The sequence below is a fragment of the Lepidochelys kempii genome, chromosome 8 (genome assembly GCF_965140265.1).
Source record: "Lepidochelys kempii isolate rLepKem1 chromosome 8, rLepKem1.hap2, whole genome shotgun sequence".
NCBI classification, from domain to species: domain Eukaryota; kingdom Metazoa; phylum Chordata; order Testudines; family Cheloniidae; genus Lepidochelys; species Lepidochelys kempii.
Genome location: NC_133263.1, coordinates 11257892 through 11275124, shown reverse-complemented (window position 1 = coordinate 11275124; position 17233 = coordinate 11257892). Strand labels below are relative to the sequence as shown.

The 17233-nt window shown below is 40.8% G+C and overlaps 1 protein-coding gene and 1 long non-coding RNA gene across 2 annotated transcripts; one reads left to right on the top strand and one right to left on the bottom strand.

Moving 5' to 3' along the window:
• Positions 1 to 118: 118 nt before the first annotated feature.
• LOC140915603 (uncharacterized) lies at positions 119 to 12914 on the top strand. The gene is made up of 4 exons (XR_012160215.1): positions 119 to 1666; positions 3342 to 4299; positions 8277 to 8439; positions 12604 to 12914. It is a non-coding gene; the product is annotated as an uncharacterized lncRNA (long non-coding RNA).
• On the bottom strand, positions 11849 to 17001 carry LOC140915602 (leukocyte cell-derived chemotaxin-2-like). The gene is made up of 4 exons (XM_073355510.1): positions 16909 to 17001; positions 14205 to 14310; positions 12929 to 13080; positions 11849 to 12284 (listed from the first exon to the last, which is right to left on the bottom strand). Exons 1-4 carry the CDS (start codon positions 16952 to 16954, stop codon positions 12118 to 12120), a joined length of 471 nt encoding a protein of 156 aa, XP_073211611.1. The 5' UTR covers positions 16955 to 17001; the 3' UTR covers positions 11849 to 12117.
• Between the last annotated feature and the right edge of the window lie 232 nt (positions 17002 to 17233).

Genomic DNA, 17233 nt, shown 5'->3' with positions numbered 1-17233 from the left:
TTTGTTTGTTTTTCTAGCTAGAATAAGAATTTTCTTACATTGGAAATACAGTCCTTAGAACAAACCTTTGACTGCTTCACCAAACCTTCTTTGTCTCTGGTTTCTCCCAGCCCCAGTTTTCAAAAAAAGAGGCTCCATCTATGCTAGATTTCTCTTTATATTTCCCATAGTTATTTCCACTAGTGGTAGGAACAGCAGACCAGATAGTGTAGACCGGTCACTGGTGCCTTTTCCATTCTATTATCTAATTGACCCAGGGTGGATCCAGATGACAGGATGGTTACAATAGCTATAGCAGCTGTTGTCTGGTTTAAACTCTCATCCCCCCAGAGTCTAACACTGATGCCACAATAGAATCAACTCTATGAAGTCTTAAGAAGAAAAAGCCTAGTGCAGACAAGGTAGAGATTCTGGGTCTGATTCTGATCTCATGCTGGTTGTAATACGTGAAATTACACTGGTGTAAGGGAGGTCAGAATTAGGTCATCTCTCTCCAAACCTGGAAGATTAAATGCTCAATGTGACTTGTTGCTGTACAGTAGCACTTGGATTACAAAGTCACCTAGAAACCAAGCAAAGTTAGTAATTTGCTTGTTTGTATATACTCTCATTTTCAGACCTCTAAAGAGTAATTTAAAACCACCTTAACTTTGCAGTTTTCATGGCATTTCTTTAAATCACATAGTGAGCTATAATAGTCACACCAAATAGTTGATAAAATAGATGCATATGGATGCTTTTGTATATTGTCAGTTAATAGTTCATGAGAATATGATATGTTCCATTAACTCTTCAAAAACTAAATACGTCAGGATGGATTCTGATGCAAGAATATTTAGCTGGTATTGAACCTTCTGCTAAAAAGTCTGTTAGAAAAAAAGCTCAAGACAAGGCATGAAATAGTAATCTTAACTTGCCAATGGAAACCAAGGCAACAAAAACAATCACTTTGAGTGGGAACACCTTCCAGCCGTTTCACCAGAGTTCTCTGCCCGAGTTGAAGTTATAATGTACAGTATCTCTTTGCTATTGATGTATTCTGGAAAGTCTTAGTCTTTCTGCCTAGCAAATCAGAGTTTAGAACTTTGGAGGGCAGTATTCCCAGATTAGGCAACTGGGATGTTAAGAAAAAAGATAATCGTTGGTATGTCCAGTTGTGAAATGTAATAATTAGCCCCTTGCCACATAAAAACAGATGGAAATTGAACAACAACCTGAAAAATTGCATAGCTCTTGAGCAGCTACAGTTGTGACATGTCCTCCCAGCTACGTCTGTTGAGACCAAGAGAAGTGCAGAAAAGGGAAGGGTACCAAGAACACATTGCCTAGGCCCTGTGGATCCATCAGAAGTAGAGCAGATGAGCCAAACCTTGGGTCTTTTACGCATAACCTATGTGTCTCTCTTACTTTGTAGCTCCTATACCCACTATTACCTTCTCTTTATGTGTCTGCTCATTATAACCCTTCCAGTGGGATCACAGAGAATGTAGCAGGCAATGTTAAATGCTGGGTGGATTTGTATAAACTTGCACTTAAAAATTCCATAGATATTCTGCTGCTTTCAGAGGGAAAGTGCCATTATCCCGGCCTGCCAGGTGTTCTTCCTTTCCAGTGGTGACATGTATACTGTGTGGAGCAGCAGGTGGTGGCTGCCTGGTGATATCAGGTAATTAATTCCCTTTCTCCTTTCCCAGTGCACTTCTTGAAGCATAGGGACCACCAAATGTGGTTGTTTGAAGAGCAGGGCTCAAGCTATTGGTCTACCTTATTCCATGGCAGCAGTTATTAGCTGGTGGTTTTGAAAAATAGCCCTAAACAAATTTTTTTCACAATCTGTCACTTTATTGTTAGCTTCTCTGATAGAATCAAACAATTTGAGGTTTTTTCCATTTATGTTCTTCTCATTAGGGCAATAAAATAGTTTATTCTTGAAGTTTGTGTAATTATGAGATTGAGAAAGAAATGTTCTGTATTCATTTGCAGTGTTGTCTCTGTCTCTGTGCAAGAGTATTTCCTAGCTGGCTCTTTAGGACAGGTTTCTATATCCTTTGTGCTTCCAGGACTGTGCAAATGGCCAAGGATCTAGACCAGCATTATTAATTGCATTATCTCTTTGCTAGATGCTGTAAATGTAGGTAACAGGACAAGGTCCCTGCCTCTGAGAGGTTGTAGTTTAACAGACAACATAATTAGTGATGGGAAAGGGAGCACTGAAAAACTGTGCAACTGAATGAAAATGTTAAATACACTTGTCTTGTAGCTGAATGTTGAGGTGGCTATGGTAAATGTGACTGTTTTTTGACCATGGGTAAGTGTGTGACTCTAACAGTAACAAACTCTGTAACATCACTTAAAAACAAAAGTTGGTGGGGCTCGAATACTAAATTTGTTCAACTGTGGAAGTTGTTTCTTAACCCCAGATCACAGGTGAAATTTGCAAACATGAAATTTAAACTGTAGTCTTGTATATCATCACCAGTTAAAAATCTGTAGGCCAGATTCTGCCCTGAGTTGCAAAGATACAACCCATGGTCACCAGATTATGCCTCAATAATACTTGTCCTGTCCTTATTCAGTTCTGTTAGTGGCTTTTTATAAGTATGAGTGAATGAAACCTAGTAAACAGTTCTGTTGGTACACAAGCGGGCTAGAATTCAGTTCAGTCTCTTATAGTGGTAGCTGTCAGTCTAGGGCTAACAGGAGTAAAAAGCCCGGGGGGAATTATCACTGAAATAAGCAGTTCTGAAGAAGCCAAGGGAGCAGAATTGTGAAGTAAGAAGGTTGTGTATTTACTTAGCCACTTTTCAAAGTAGAATTTCATTTTATATTTTGCACTAAATTTTGTCATGAAGAGATTTATTTGACAGCAGTTAATAGTTGATGACACCCCTAATTGTTGTAAAGCTGAGAACTATTGACCTCATTGAAACCTCCAGAAACAACCCTTCATAGTTTTGAGGCATTTCTTAATTTCATTTTGGGGGATTTATATTTAGCTGTTCCTGAGTTTTATGTAGCTGCCACAATATCAGGGTTTTTCAGAACTTTCTCTTTGTATATACTATAATGAATAATGTGTGTGTGTATATATGTACATTATATTCTGTCATGAGTAATCTCTTTGTAATGTGTGCGTCTTAATTTAGTACTGTTTCAAAGAGCACTAAGTTAAAGCACAGTAGGGAACCTTTAGTGTGCACCAACAGTCTACATGGACCAATTAATGTGAAACATGTTAGTGTGCTTTAGAAATCACACCCCATAATGCACGTTACATTGCTTTATGGAGACAAGCCCTTAGATCAAGTAACCATTTCTGGTGTTTTTTCTGGTGTTTTCAGCCTGCATGTCCCTGCTGACTAAAGCCATGCTGGAGACCACCCGGTATGAGAGGTGTATGTTGGTGGAATCCCTCAGGAAGCAGGCAAGAGAACTCTAGGAGGAGTTGGCTCATCTACACAGTTTGGGAGCACGAGGACTTAATTCACAGGACACACATGGAAATATCTGGGATGGAGGACGCTAGCCAACTATCCATAACTACAGAGGCACCAGAGGAGGAAGGAGAACTTGTTGCTCTATGGGGAGGAGGTGGCTCTTGGTCACCTCAGGCAGTAGACAGTGCTCCACCCTCCACCCAGGTCCCCCAACCATCGCAGTATGCTGCACCGGGAACAGGAGGTGAGGAGCAGACCCCTATGGCTGAGGTCTGAAGGAAGTGTCATCTTCTCGCTGCCACCACACCCAAGAGGAGGAGGCTTAGGGTTCTGTTGGTTGGGGACTCCCTTGTGAGAGGGACACAGTCATTAATTCGCCAACCTGACATGATGTCTCAGGGAGGTATGCTGCCTTCCTGGAGCCCACAATGGAGATGTTATGGGAAGGTTGCTGAGGCTCAACCTTCCCTCTGACAACTGCTCTGAGCTTGTCATCCATGTGAGTGCTAATGATACTGCCAGGTGTGACCCTGAGCAGATCATCAGTGGCTACGGGGCTCTGAGAGTGCGGGTGAAGGAGTCGGGCACAGGTGGAATTCCCGCCCATCCTTCCTGTTGAGGCTAAAGGCCCAGGCAGGGATACGTGCATCCCGGAGATGAATGCACAGTTTCTCAGGTGGTGTTGACAGAAGGATTTTGACTTCCTCAACCATGGGATGCTGTTCTGGGAAGAAGCACTGCTGAGAAAAGATGGGGTCCGCCTGACCAAGAAGGGGAAGAGCATCTTTGTGCCCTGACTCTCCAATCTAGTGAGGAGAGCTTTAAACTAGGTTCAAAGGGGGCAGGTGACAAAAGCCCACAGGTAAGCATTAAAAAGGCAACCTTAACAGAGGGCTAGGTGTTTTGGGTGACGGGAGAGGGGAGAAGGGGGAGAGAAATGTGGAAAATTACAGTAGAGCCATAGGAGCAACAAGAGGGAAATCAGTGGGGGAATCTGTTCAATATCTTAGATATCTATACACTAATGCAAGTAGTATGGGGAATAAATAGGAATAACTGGACGTATTAGTACCTAAGCTAAATTATGACTTAATTAGTTTTACAGAGTCTTGGTGGGATAAATCTTGTGATTGGAATAGTGGAATAAAGCAGGATAGCTTTTTTAGGAAAGGCAGGCAGGGAATAAAGGGAAGAGGTGTTGCATTATATAGCAAGAATATATACACTTGTTTTGAGGTTCAGAAAGAGGTGAAAGGCAGACCAGTTGAAAGTCTCTGGGTAAAGATGAGAGGGGGATATTAGGGGTGATGTTATGGTAAGGGTCTACACCAAATCAGAAAGAGGAGGTGGAGAGGCATTTCTAAAGCAGATTATTGACCAAAGCCCTGGTAGTAATGGAAAACTTTAATTACTGAGGCATCTGTTGGAAAAGTAATACAGCAAAACAAAATTTCCAGTAATTTCTTGGAATGTGTTGGAGATAACTTTGTTTCAGAAAGTGGAGGAAGTAACCAAGGAGACAGCCATTTTAGACTTGATTCTTGACCAACAGGAAGGAATTGGTTGTGAATCTGAAGGTGGAAGGCAGTTTGGATGAAAGTGATCATAAAATGGTAGATGTCCTGATTCTAAGGAAGAGAAGGAGTGAAAACAGCAGAATAAGGACAGTCACCTTAAAAAAAAAAAAAAAAAAAAAAGGCAGGCCTTAGCAAACGCGGAAATCTGGACAGTAAGGTCCCATGGGAAGACAATATGAAGAGACAAAGCTGTTGAAGAGAGCTCACAGTTTCTCCAGAAGACAATATTAAAGGAATAATTGCAAAATATCCTGATGCAAAGGAAAGATAGGAGGAATAGGAAGAGGCCAATATGGCTCCATCAGGAGCTCTTTAATGACCTGAAAATCAAAAAGGAATCCTAGAAAAAGTAGAATCAATGCTAGCAAGGGATATAAAAGCAGTAAGAAAAAGTTCTTTAAGTACATTAGGAGTAAGGGAAACATGAAAGAAACAATAGGCCTCTACTTAGTGAGGAATGAGATCTAATAACTGACATCAAGAAGATTGAGGGGTTCAATACCTATTGTGCTTCAGTCTTCACTAAAAAGATTAATGGTGACCAAGTACTCAACACAAATAACATTATCAACAAGGTGGAAGGAACACAAACCAAACTAGGGAAAGAACAGATTAAAGAATATTTTGATAAACAGGGTCAGGTTAAATCCATCCTAGGCTACTTAAGGAACTATCTGAAGCAATCTCGAAACTGTTAGCAATTATTTTTGAGAACTCACAGAGGATGGTGAGGTCCCAGAGGAAAAAAAGGAGAACTCTGTTTAAAAGGGGAACAGAGGATCCAAGGAACTAGACAGTGTAACTTTGATAATATGAAAGATACTGGAACAAAGCGTTAAACAATCAATTTGTAAGCACCTACAGGATAATCAGGTTTTAAGGAATAGCCAGCACAGATTTATCAAGAGCAAATCATGCCAAACCAACTTCATGTCCTTCTTTCAAAGGTTACCTAGTGGATAGGGGGAGAAGCAGTCAAGATGATATATCTTGCTTTTATTTAGGATTTTGTAAGTAAGGATTACTAAGGATTTTGACACAGTCCCATAGGACATTCTCATACTCAAACTAGGGAAATGTGGTCTGCATGAAATTACTACGAGGTGGATCAAAATTGGTTGAAAGGCTGTACTCAAAGAATAGTTATCAGTGGCTCACTGTCAAATTGAGTCTATAGTGGGAACTTGCCAGAGTCAGCCCTGGATCCGGTACAAATCAATATTTCATTAATGACTTGGATAAGGGAGTGTGCTTATAAAATGTGTGGATGGCATCAAATTGGGAGGAGTTGCAAACATTCTGGAGGACAGGATTTAAAATTCAAAACAACCTTGACAAATTAGAGAATAGGTCTCAAATCAACAAGATAAAGTGCAATCAAGATGAGCAAAGTGCTACACTTACAAAGGAAAAATCAAATGCCTATCTACAAAATGGGGAATAAGTGGCTAGCTTGTAGTACTCCCGAAAAGGATCTGGGGATTATAATGAATCACAGATTGAACGCCCATCATTGGAGGTTTTTAAGAACAGGTTGGACAAATACCTGTCAGTGATGGTCGAGGTTTGTTTACCCCTGCATTACAGCAAGGGGCTGGACTTGATGATCTCTCAAGGTCCCTTCCAGCCTTATGTTGTTAAATTCTAATTTCCCTTTTTAAATCTCAGTGTGTTGGTTAAAACCGAAAATCAGAAGCCGTAGCGGGAGGGAGCTGGTTGTTGACACCGGTGTGTGAATAGGGTGAGGAACAGCCCGGAGTTGCTTTAGAACTCCAGCTAGAAAGAGGCTCCAGAGGTGTGGGTGAGCAAGGGGAAAGGGTTGATGGATCTCTGAAGAAACAGCACAGAGCTAAGGCTGTGTGGTGAGCTGAGGTTTCTTTGAGGCAGTGGGCCATGCTGAATGGAGGCAGTGGACAGGGCTGGGCTGACTGAGGCAGCTTTGAGGGGGTGTATGGCGCTGGGCTGCTGCAGTTTCGAGGTAGCAGGTGACACAGAGGCATCACTGAGATGGCTTGGACAGCAGCAGCAGGCTTGCTGAGGGACTCCTTGCAGGCTCCTTCCCCAGCAATCAATACTGCAATTGGTCCAGCTGGGGGAGGTGGTAGAGCCCTCAGAGCTGTCCAGGCAGCTCTTCCCTTAGGGCTGGAGATGGACCTGCCCAACTTTCTTGGACAACAAACTGTAAGTAGGGAGCAGGGCAGTGGATGATGGTCCCATGCATTGACCCATTAGCCATGCACAGCCAGGATAGGACTGAGATAAAGAATGTTGCCAAGACAGGGGTGATGGCAGTCTTACGTAATTGATATTCTTGCTTAATTAATTGCTGGCTTTCCCCCATTTATTGTCCGTCTCCATTCCTTTCCTCCCCCAGGCCAGCACATACATGCACAAACCAAAGGGAAGAAATTTGGTTTGTTGTTGGGGCTGCAGTGAAATTACAGGGAAAGGCTGAGTTCCTTAGACTTCTGAGGTAATGGCAACTGGATGGATGTTTGGAAAATTAACCTGGATACAATCCCATCCTTAAACTCCACACCTTCTATTTGATCTCAAATGTCCAAGTTGTTTGTGGGGGGAGACTGGAAAGAGCTGACTCTCATACTGTAGGATTTTAGTCACTCTCTGCTTCCACCCTTCTTTGCCCGCAATGCAGCAGCTGGGTGGGAGTGCCTCAAACCCTGAATCTGAAAAAAATGTGTTAAAATGGAACCTGCTCAAACTTTTACCTCTAAAATTCCTCCTACTCACTCATTTGTTAGCAACATGCTGTATTTCATGCTGTGTGTGGTAACTCACGATAACTACAGGCATTAATATTTACTTCTGATTTAGACCTTTTTTTGAATATTTTTAAGTATTTTCATAAAGAACCCCCAAAAGGGACCAATTATCTCAAGACTTTGTGGTTCCCTAAAACTAAGCAGGAGACCCTGTTTCAGCTCTAGACTGTTCTAAAAAAGGCTTTGGAATTATTGCTTTTATGAACTCTGATTTCAAGGGATTGTTACATGGCAACACTTGTAATCACTCTGGCCTCTGCCTGTCAGAGTTGGTCAGCTAATACCACATTTTTAACTAAACGTTAACAAAACCGGATGAGCCGTTTTCTCCTTTGCCTCCACAGGGGAGCTATTTTATGTACCTACAATGTATATTCCACCTTCTGCTAAAAAGTGTGCTTGAAAAAAAGACTCAAGAAAATGAATGAAATAGTAATCTTAACTTACTTATGTACCTACAATGTATTTTTATCTTTCAGCTTTGCCAGCAGTTCCGTGAAATGATAGTCCTGTGTTTTTTGTTGTTGTTTTGAAGTCCATACTCTACTGCAACATCAGGAAGCAGCATGCTTCTGTGGTGACAGGACTCGCCCGAGATGGGCTCCACCTGACGAGGGAGGGAAATAGACTTCTGGGACGGAGGTTAGCACAACTAATTAAAAAAGCTCTAAACTAGGAATTCAGGAGAGATGGTTGGGAGATGCTCATGTAATCTCCATGCCTGATTCTAACACTGAGTGTGTGTGTGGGAGGGTGGAGGGGGGAATCAAGTAAGAGGGGATACAACAATGGAGAGAGGAACAACAGAGGGGAGGAGAATGGATGTCCAAAGGAAAAATAATGCTAATGCCGGTGACAGTCAGGTAGACGATACTGGCAATGGAATGACTGTACCTAATCAGGTGAAGTCAAGCAGAAACAACTAAGGTGTTGTCTGTACACCAATGCAAGGATTCTGGGTAACAGCATGGAGGAACTAAAACTACTAGTGTAGGAATTGAAACCAGATATTATAGGGATTAGAGAAACATGGTGGAATAGTCGTCACGAGTGGCGTACAGGGATTGAAGGGTCTGTGCTGTTCAGGAAAGACCGAAATAAAAGTAAAGGTGATGGAGTAGCATTGTATATTAATGAGGTAGACTGGAAAGAAATTAGAAATGACAGAATGGATAAAACAGAATCTGTTTGGGTCAAAATCACTTTGGGGAAGAAAACTAACAGTGGTTCCACTGAGATAGTGCTTAGGGTTTGCTGCAGACCCCCAGAATCTGATTTGAATATGGAAAGACTGCTTCAATATTTTTAATGAAATACATATTACTGGAAATTGTGTGATTATGGGAGACTTTAACTTCCCAGATATAGGTTGGAGGACAAGCACTACTAATAATGGTAGGGCCCAGCTATCCCTGGATGTGATACCTGACCGTTTTCTTCACCGAATAGTCTCTTAAACCAACAAGAGGTGATGACCGTTTAGATTAATAAGTAGTGAGGACCTCGTAGAAAACTGGTTGTAAAGGAAAGCCTTGGTTCAAATGATCATGAGCTAATTCAGTTTCAACTAAATAGGTCTCCAACCAGGTCTTTCATTTCAAAAGGGCAAACTTAAAAAAAATTAAGGGAATTAGTTAGGGAAGGGGCCTGGACTGAAGAACTCAAAAATCTGAATGTGGAGGAGGCTTGGAATTATTTTAAGTCGAAGTTGCAGAAGCTATCTGAAGCCTGCATCCCAAGCAAGGGGAAAAAATTCATAGGGAAGGATTGCTGGCCAAACTGGATGAGCAAGCATCTGAAACAAGTTACTGAGAGGAAAGCAGAAAGCCTACAAGGAATGTGAAGGATCTATAAGGAAAGCTATCTCTCAGAGGTCAGAAAGCATAGAGGAAAAAGTGAGAACTGTTGAAGGCCAGGCAGCGATGGACCTTGTAAAGGAAATTGAAATCAATAGTAGAAGGTTCTATACCAGTGGTCCCAAACTGTGAGGTATGCCCCTCTACGGATGTGCAGAGGGATGTTTCAGGGGGTGCAGTAGGGCCTGGGCCAGCCCCCGTGGAGGGCAGGGAGGGAGCACCGCCCAGCTCTGCTGCAGCCCTGCCCACAGCGGTGGCACCATCTCCCAGCTGCTGTCATGGTCCCAGTTGCTGGCTCTGCCCCCGGCCATGGCTCTGCTGCCAGCCCTGACCGTGTCCCCGGTCCTGCCCCCAGCCTTGGCTCCTGGTCCTGTTCTCAGCCTCAGACCTGCCCCCAGCTGTGGCCCTGGCCTCAGCTCCTGGTTCTGGGCCCAGCCGCTGCCCCCTTACCCCTGTCTGTTCCCAGGGGGAGGGGAGGGTTTGGACAGGGGTTAGCGGGGGCGACACATGAAGAGTTTGGGGACCACTGTTCTATAACCATATCAACAAAAAGAAAACAAGGAAAGAAGTGGGACTGTTGAGCATTGAGGATGGCTGGAGATTAAAGATAACCTAGGCATGGTCCAACAGCTAAAAGAATACTTTGCCTCAGCTTTTAATAAGCATAATGGGGAGCTATGGGGTAATGGCAGGGACAAATGAGGATATGGAGGGAGAAATTTCCACATCCCAGGTGGAAGTGAAACTCAGACAACTTAATGAGACCAAATAAGGAGCGTCTCAATAATCTCCACCCAAGAATATTAAAGGAACTGGCGTATGAAATTTGAAGCACAACAGCAGGGATTTTTAATGAATCCGTAAACTTGGGGGTCATACCCTATGACTGGATAATTGCCAATATAGTACTTATTTTTAAGAAATGGAAAAAAGTGATCGGGAAAACTACAGGTCTGTTAGTTTGACCTCAATTGTATGCAAGGTTTTAGAACAATTTTTGAAAAAGAGCATAGCTAAGGACATTGAACTAAAAAGTAATTGGGATAAAATACAATACGGTTTTACAAACAATAGATTGTGCCAGAACAACCTGATCTTTCTTTGAAAAGGTAACAGATTTTTTAGACAAATATCTAATCTACCTGGATTTTAGTAAGGCATTTTATACAATTCCACATGGGAAACTGAGTGAAATTGGAGAAGATGGGGATTAATATGAGACTTGAAAGGTGGATAAGGTACTGGTTGAAGGGGAGACTACAATAGGTCGTACTGAAAGGTGAACTGTCAGGCTGGAAGGAGGTTACTAGTGGAGTTTGTCAGGGATTGGTCTTGGGACCAATTCATGACTTTGGCACTAAAAGTGGGAGTGTGCTAATAAAATTTGCAGATGACACAAGATTGGGAGATATTGCCAATATGGAGGAGGACAAGAATATCATACAAGAAGATCTGGAGGACCTTCTAAACTGGAGTAATAGAAAAGGGCCTTTATGGGATCTGCCTTGTAAGAGAGTGTTCTCAAAAGTCTGTCAGTGTTTTTTCCCCCAGGCTACAATTCAGATCCACTTCGTGTTGTGTCAACCAGGCAAGGTACTAACAAGCTTCAATAGGACTTTATTTTCAAAGTGGAAACCTCTTTACCAAGCTGCTGCTGCGCCCTCTGTAGCTTTCTCCCAGCCTCTCAACTCCTCCCCGCTCCTTCCTGTTTCCTGTCCTTTCAGACTCCCAACAGCCAATGCTCCCAATTCTAATAATTACAAGCAACATCTAAACACCACACTTAGGTGAAGACAGAGTAAAACACATCCTATTAAAGCCCAGGGGAGAACCACTAGAACACAGAATATAAATCATGTCTGCCACATATGGGGTGTAAGAGGTTTTGTGGGCTATTCTATCAATTTCCGTCACAATGAGAAGATAAAGGAAATGTTACCTTTCTGTTCCCATTATGGATAAACTATTCTCTTAGACTCCACTATTCTCTCTGCTTGTCTACTGAATGAAGAGGTTGTCCTGCCTGTTTTATTACCTGGACTTATTTAGAAATAGAGAGCGAGCACTTTTCTTCTCTAATATTTCACATCAAGAGTCCATGCATCTAATGAAGAGTTCACAGTTTACATATTAGACAAAGATGCAATATTAAAACAAGTATTGATACCAAAAAAGGTTGCAATTGGATGGGCTGGTAATTTTGGGATAGTTTATTGCTGAGCCTGAGATTACAATGTTGTCATGTGCAGATAAGCACTAGCCTGTTAAACTGGCAGTGAGACACATGGCTACTGTGGTTGACATACACATTTTTATTTTGCTGTATACATAATACATCTTTTCCTTTCCCGTGGATTACATTTTTTTGGCAGTGTCTCTGGGAAGGAGGAAAGAAACTTGTTTTTGTTTGCTCAGTTGATTTTGTTTGAAATTTTGTACGTTTTCATTTCATGTAACTTTGCATTTATAAGTTACCAGTAGGATCTGATTTGTTACAGTTCTCAATGTGAACGTGAGATGTTATACGAGGATACACTCTTTGCATTGGCAGCATTACTCCAATTTTGTTGCCTTTTGCGATCTGGCCTTGGTATTTAACAGGCTTGATATAGAACATTTTTACGCAGAAACCTTGATGGGAGGAACAAAAATAAAAGAGAGATTAAGGAAGGATAAAGGAACCGTCAATGTTTCATCATCTGATCTCCTTGGCTGTTTCTACTCTGGCCAGAGTCAAAATATCTTCCACTCTAGTACTATTCATTGGTGCTAAAAGTGCTTTCAGCACAAGTCCAGTCCAGTCTACAGTATCCATGAAATTGAGGTTTTCAGGGCTGTTGTCCTTTGATGGAAAGTGGGGAAGAATTTTCTCTAAAAGAATTGAACTACAGTATATTTCAAGATCCATGTTCTAATACTTTGTTTTTCCTCTTTGTTTTTTTCACTTTAGATCATCATTTTGTCCCATTGTCTAAGTGGGTGGAGAGCTATAAGGGAAAAGGATTGTGTTGATGGTCCTGTTTATGGAGAACTTGGCCTGTCATGTTTTGAAGAGTGAATAAGTTGTGCTTGGATTCAAATACAGGAACAGACAGTTCTGATTGAAATACAGGCTTTGACCTATTCTGTACAGTTTTGCTTTGTTTACCATCCAACTGTGTTTAGGTTGTGCTTCTTCCACAACTCTCCAATTGGTAAAGAATCATGAAGGGAAAATTATTTCATGAGAAATATTTAATGTTTATCAAAGATCAATACTATGGTAGCTAAGTTACCTGATCCACGGAGTAGGATTCCATTATTAATGGCATTATTGATTTTATAGGGGATAACTTGTCTCTCAATAGTACCACTAAAAGGAGCATACACTGTTGATCCATCGTTGCATACAACATCCACCCCTAGATGTCGTCTTATGGTGCCATCTCTGAAAATGTACACATGTGTAAGTAATGAAGCATTGCTGATTTACATATTCTATAGCCATAATGTCTGATATCTTATACCATGTAGATTATTTAAAGCAACACTGGGGCTGCAGCTTTTTATTATTAACTTAGTTGTATTTTAATTTTGTAGCTTTGTAATGCAAGTAGAAATATTTGAGGCTTCAGTCCAGCTTCAATAGCTGAAAAACTCTCAAAAGTTAATCAGATCTGGTTTTAAAAAAAAACCATAGGTTTCAATTTCCATGCAAAATATTTTAAAAATCAAAATATTCACTTTTACATTTTTTAAGAGGTGGAATATAACCCATGCCTAGGGGATTTTGTTTTTATATGAAAACCCAGAAAAAATGTATAAACAATATGCAAATTTTCTCACAGGGACATGGGAGGAAAAATCTTTTGTCATTAAAAAAAAATAAATTTGATGGAAATATTTTGACCATCTCTACTGTTAATATCCTTAGTTAGCCTCATGTTGCTAGCAGACTGATCACTTACAAGGCTAAAAAGAACACTTGACCTTACACTGGTACAAATCAGCGGAACTCCAGTTGACTTCATAGGAGCTTTGCTGACTTACACCAGCTGAGCATATGACCTATGAGCTGGAGACTCAGATCACTCAAGCACTTGGAATTGAGACCATTTCAATGTTATTTCTTAACTAGTTCTGTCCTTCCCATGTCTAGAGCTGTGTGTATAATCATCTGGTGGTCTGAGTCCAATTCCTAGTGGGCAAATATCCTGTTCCCATCACAAAAATACTTAGAAGTAGCACTAATGTATGTAAGGATCCTTCTTGAAAGTCCCAACAATATGAAGGTCAAGGACTAAATGGGTCATGGAGTCCGCTATCTCCCATGCTCAGTGTGAGTCTATCACATGAGGGTTATTGCACAGAAGAAGGACATTGACACATTCTTTTTTCATCAGTTGGTCTACAGTGGTGTCATTCTGACACACTTCACAAGGCTTAAGTGCTTTAAATGATGGCTGCTAAACTCAGATTTTTTTGTTCTAAGTGAACATTTAGTTATTTTAGCAACAACAATGAACCAAGAAAAAAATGCATTGCCAAAAAAGGTGTTAATAAGTATACTACCTTGATTTCCTTGGAGCGCCGTAATTTCCACATCCTTTGATATCACAGCCCCTTACTTTGTTTGAAGGATTCCCAGCACATATTTGTCCCCATGGTCCTGCAAAAACTTAAAAAAATATAGAAAATTTAAGCATATTTTCTATTTTTCTGTGATAGAAAGTTACATATTAAGTATTTGCTATGCTACTAATGGGATAAAATTGGAGGACATTGGAATTAATTAGTAATCTGCTTTGTACAGTGACACTTTCCAATACAAATTGCTTGTGTGAGTCCCTGAAACTAGTGGCTCTGTCATTCTTTACTTCAATGCAGTGGTTCTCAAACTTTTGTACTGGTGACCCCTTTCACATAGCAAGCCTCTAAGTGCAACCCCCCTTATAAATTAAAAACACTTTAAAATATATTTAACACCATTATAAATGCAGGAGGCATTGCTGGGTTTGGAGTGAAGGCTGACAGCTCGCGACCCCCCATGTAATAACCTCGTGACCCCCTGAGGGGTCCCGACCCCTAGTTTGGGACTCCTGCTTTAATGTAAGCATAGTGGTGTTTTTTACTTTAGAAGAGAAGATTTTGAGATTTGATATAGGGATAACTGATCCAACCAACCCTTTTTTTTTTTTTTTTTTTTACAGAACTCGAAAAGAATTCCCATGCTTGACTTAGATTGTAAAATCTTTGGAGCAGGGAATCTCTGTCTGTTGTTTGAACAGCCCACAGTGCAATGGGGTCCTGGCCTATGACTGGGACTCCTACGTGCTACTGTAATGTAAGTAATGAATAACAACTGAGGCTAAGGGTCAGATTCTATCCTCCTCCTTGATTGGGGAAATTTAATGATGGTAATAAAGCATTTGAGGGCATTATTTAGCTCTGAAGTAGAAGAGAACACGTGGGGTCACAGGAGGCTATGGATGTTGGCTTTCCATCAGGCTGACCTATTCACAGGAAAGCTTAGCACATGAAGTCAAAAAATGAAAGAATTCTCCTTTGTAGCTGCAAGTTGAGCAGCTGCCTCAGGGCAGCAGGAGACCACGTATAAATAATATTTTGGCCTTTCCAGCTTGCCTAACCCTGACTCTCAGGACAGTTAACCTGCAGAGCTGGGGATTTGCAGTTTGCAAGTGTTCCATTATTGCTAGGAAAGAAGCGAGCAGCTCCAAGCCCCAACTTCTGAAGCCTCCTGAAGCCTGTTCTTGGACTTCAGTGCACTCCAGATCAGGTTCTTGGCAAGGCTGAAAAGAAGTAAATTACTTGAGTGTACTGAGTTAAAATGAACCTATTTCCTCCTTCACTTGTTTGTGTATGTTGATAATGGAGAAGTTATTGAAGGCTGGTGGGAATCTGACAGACATCTAAGAAGAAAAGATCTTTTTTATATAGAAAATACATATATTCATAAGCAGATATTAACATAAATAGCATTGTTTCCATCATCTTGGCTGTTGTTCAACCCTTACTCAGTTCTCTATTTCGAGATGGACAACCCAGACTCCGTAATTCAGAAGATGGTAGTGTCACTTGGAAGCAGGAATACTTGGAGTACTGTATTTAGTATATAAATTTCATCCAGTGCAAACAGGATGTAGGATCTAGACAGCCAAGCGTTGTTGAACTTGAAATGTATGTTTTATCTAGTTAGAGGAAGAACTTTCGTTCATTGGAAACACAATCCTTAGAAAAAGCTGCTGAGTGCCAGCAAAAAAACCTTCTCAGGCTCTGGTTTCTCCCAGCCCCATTTTTCACAAAGAGGTTCCATCTGTGCTAGATTTTTCCTAATATTTCCCATGGTTACTTCTACTAGCGGTAGGAACAGCAGAAGAGATAGTGTAGAGCAGTCACTGGTGTTTTTACCTCCTGTTATCTAACTAGCCCAGTGTGAATTTAGATGACAGGGTGGTTAAAATGCGAACCGCTGCTGTTAGCTGGTCTAAAGTAGTACTCCTCCCTGAGTTTGCCACTCATTTAGCTGCCCCAATGGAACCAACTCTAGGAAGTCTTAAGAAGAAAAAACCTAGTGCAGACAAGACCAGAGACTCTGGGACTGATTCTGATCTCATTCTGTTTAAAATCAATGAAATTACACTGGTGTAAGTGAGATCAGAATTGGGTCACGTCTCTTCAACCTTTGAAGGTTAGTTGCTCAATATGACTTTCTCTAATATCGTGTTACAAAGACACAGTAAAAGGTAAATTCCTCTAGAAATAATGTAGAGCTAATAACTTGAGTGATTGCATATACTCTAGTTTTCAGACCTATTAAGACTAATTTAAAATCATCTTAATTTTGAAATTAATGTGGTGTTACTTTAAGCCAGGGATAATCATTTATTTTTTGTCAAGGTTCAAATTTCTTGGTCAAGCTATAATCAAAGTCTAGACTTCAGAGAAAATAATACAAAAATAACAATGATGATAGTAAATAAGACTTCACGGTCTGTTCAAAAGCGTCTGGTGGTCCAGATTTGTGTGGCGGTCCGCCTGTTGGCTACCCCCTTTAAACCATGTAGTGTATTATAGTAGTCACTACAAATTGCTGCTAAAATAGATGCACATGAATAATTTTATATTTTGTCAATTATCTAATCTTTAAAGGATGGATTTTGCTTCAAGAATATTAAGCTGATATTCCACCATCTGCTAAAAAGTCTGTTTGAAAACAAGACTCAAGAAAATGAATGAAATAGTAATCTTAACTTACCAATGGAAACCAAGGCAATAAAAACAATCAATTTGAGTGGGAACATTTTGCAGATGTTTCACCGGAGTTCTCTGCCCAAATTAAAGTTATAATATACAACGTCTCTGCTATTTATATGTTCTAGAAAGGCTGAGTCTGTTTGCCCAGCAAATTAGAGTTTAGAACTATAGAAGGCAGAATTTTCAGATTACGCAACTCTGATGTCAAGAAAAAATATAAGCATTGATGTGTCCAGTTGTGAAATGGAATAATTAGCCCCTTGCAACATAAAAGCAAACGGAAATGAAACAACGGCCTCAAAAATAGCACAGCTCTTGAGGAGGTA

Coding starts and splice junctions, on each gene's coding strand:
- LOC140915602 (XM_073355510.1), bottom strand. CDS start 16,954: ATGTTCCCACTCAAATTGATTGTTTTTATTGCCTTGGTTTCCATTG. Junction 14,311..16,908: donor TATTGCCTTGGTTTCCATTG/GTAAGTTAAGAT, acceptor TATTTTTTTAAG/TTTTTGCAGGACCATGGGGA. Junction 13,081..14,204: donor GGCGCTCCAAGGAAATCAAG/GTAGTATACTTA, acceptor GTACATTTTCAG/AGATGGCACCATAAGACGAC.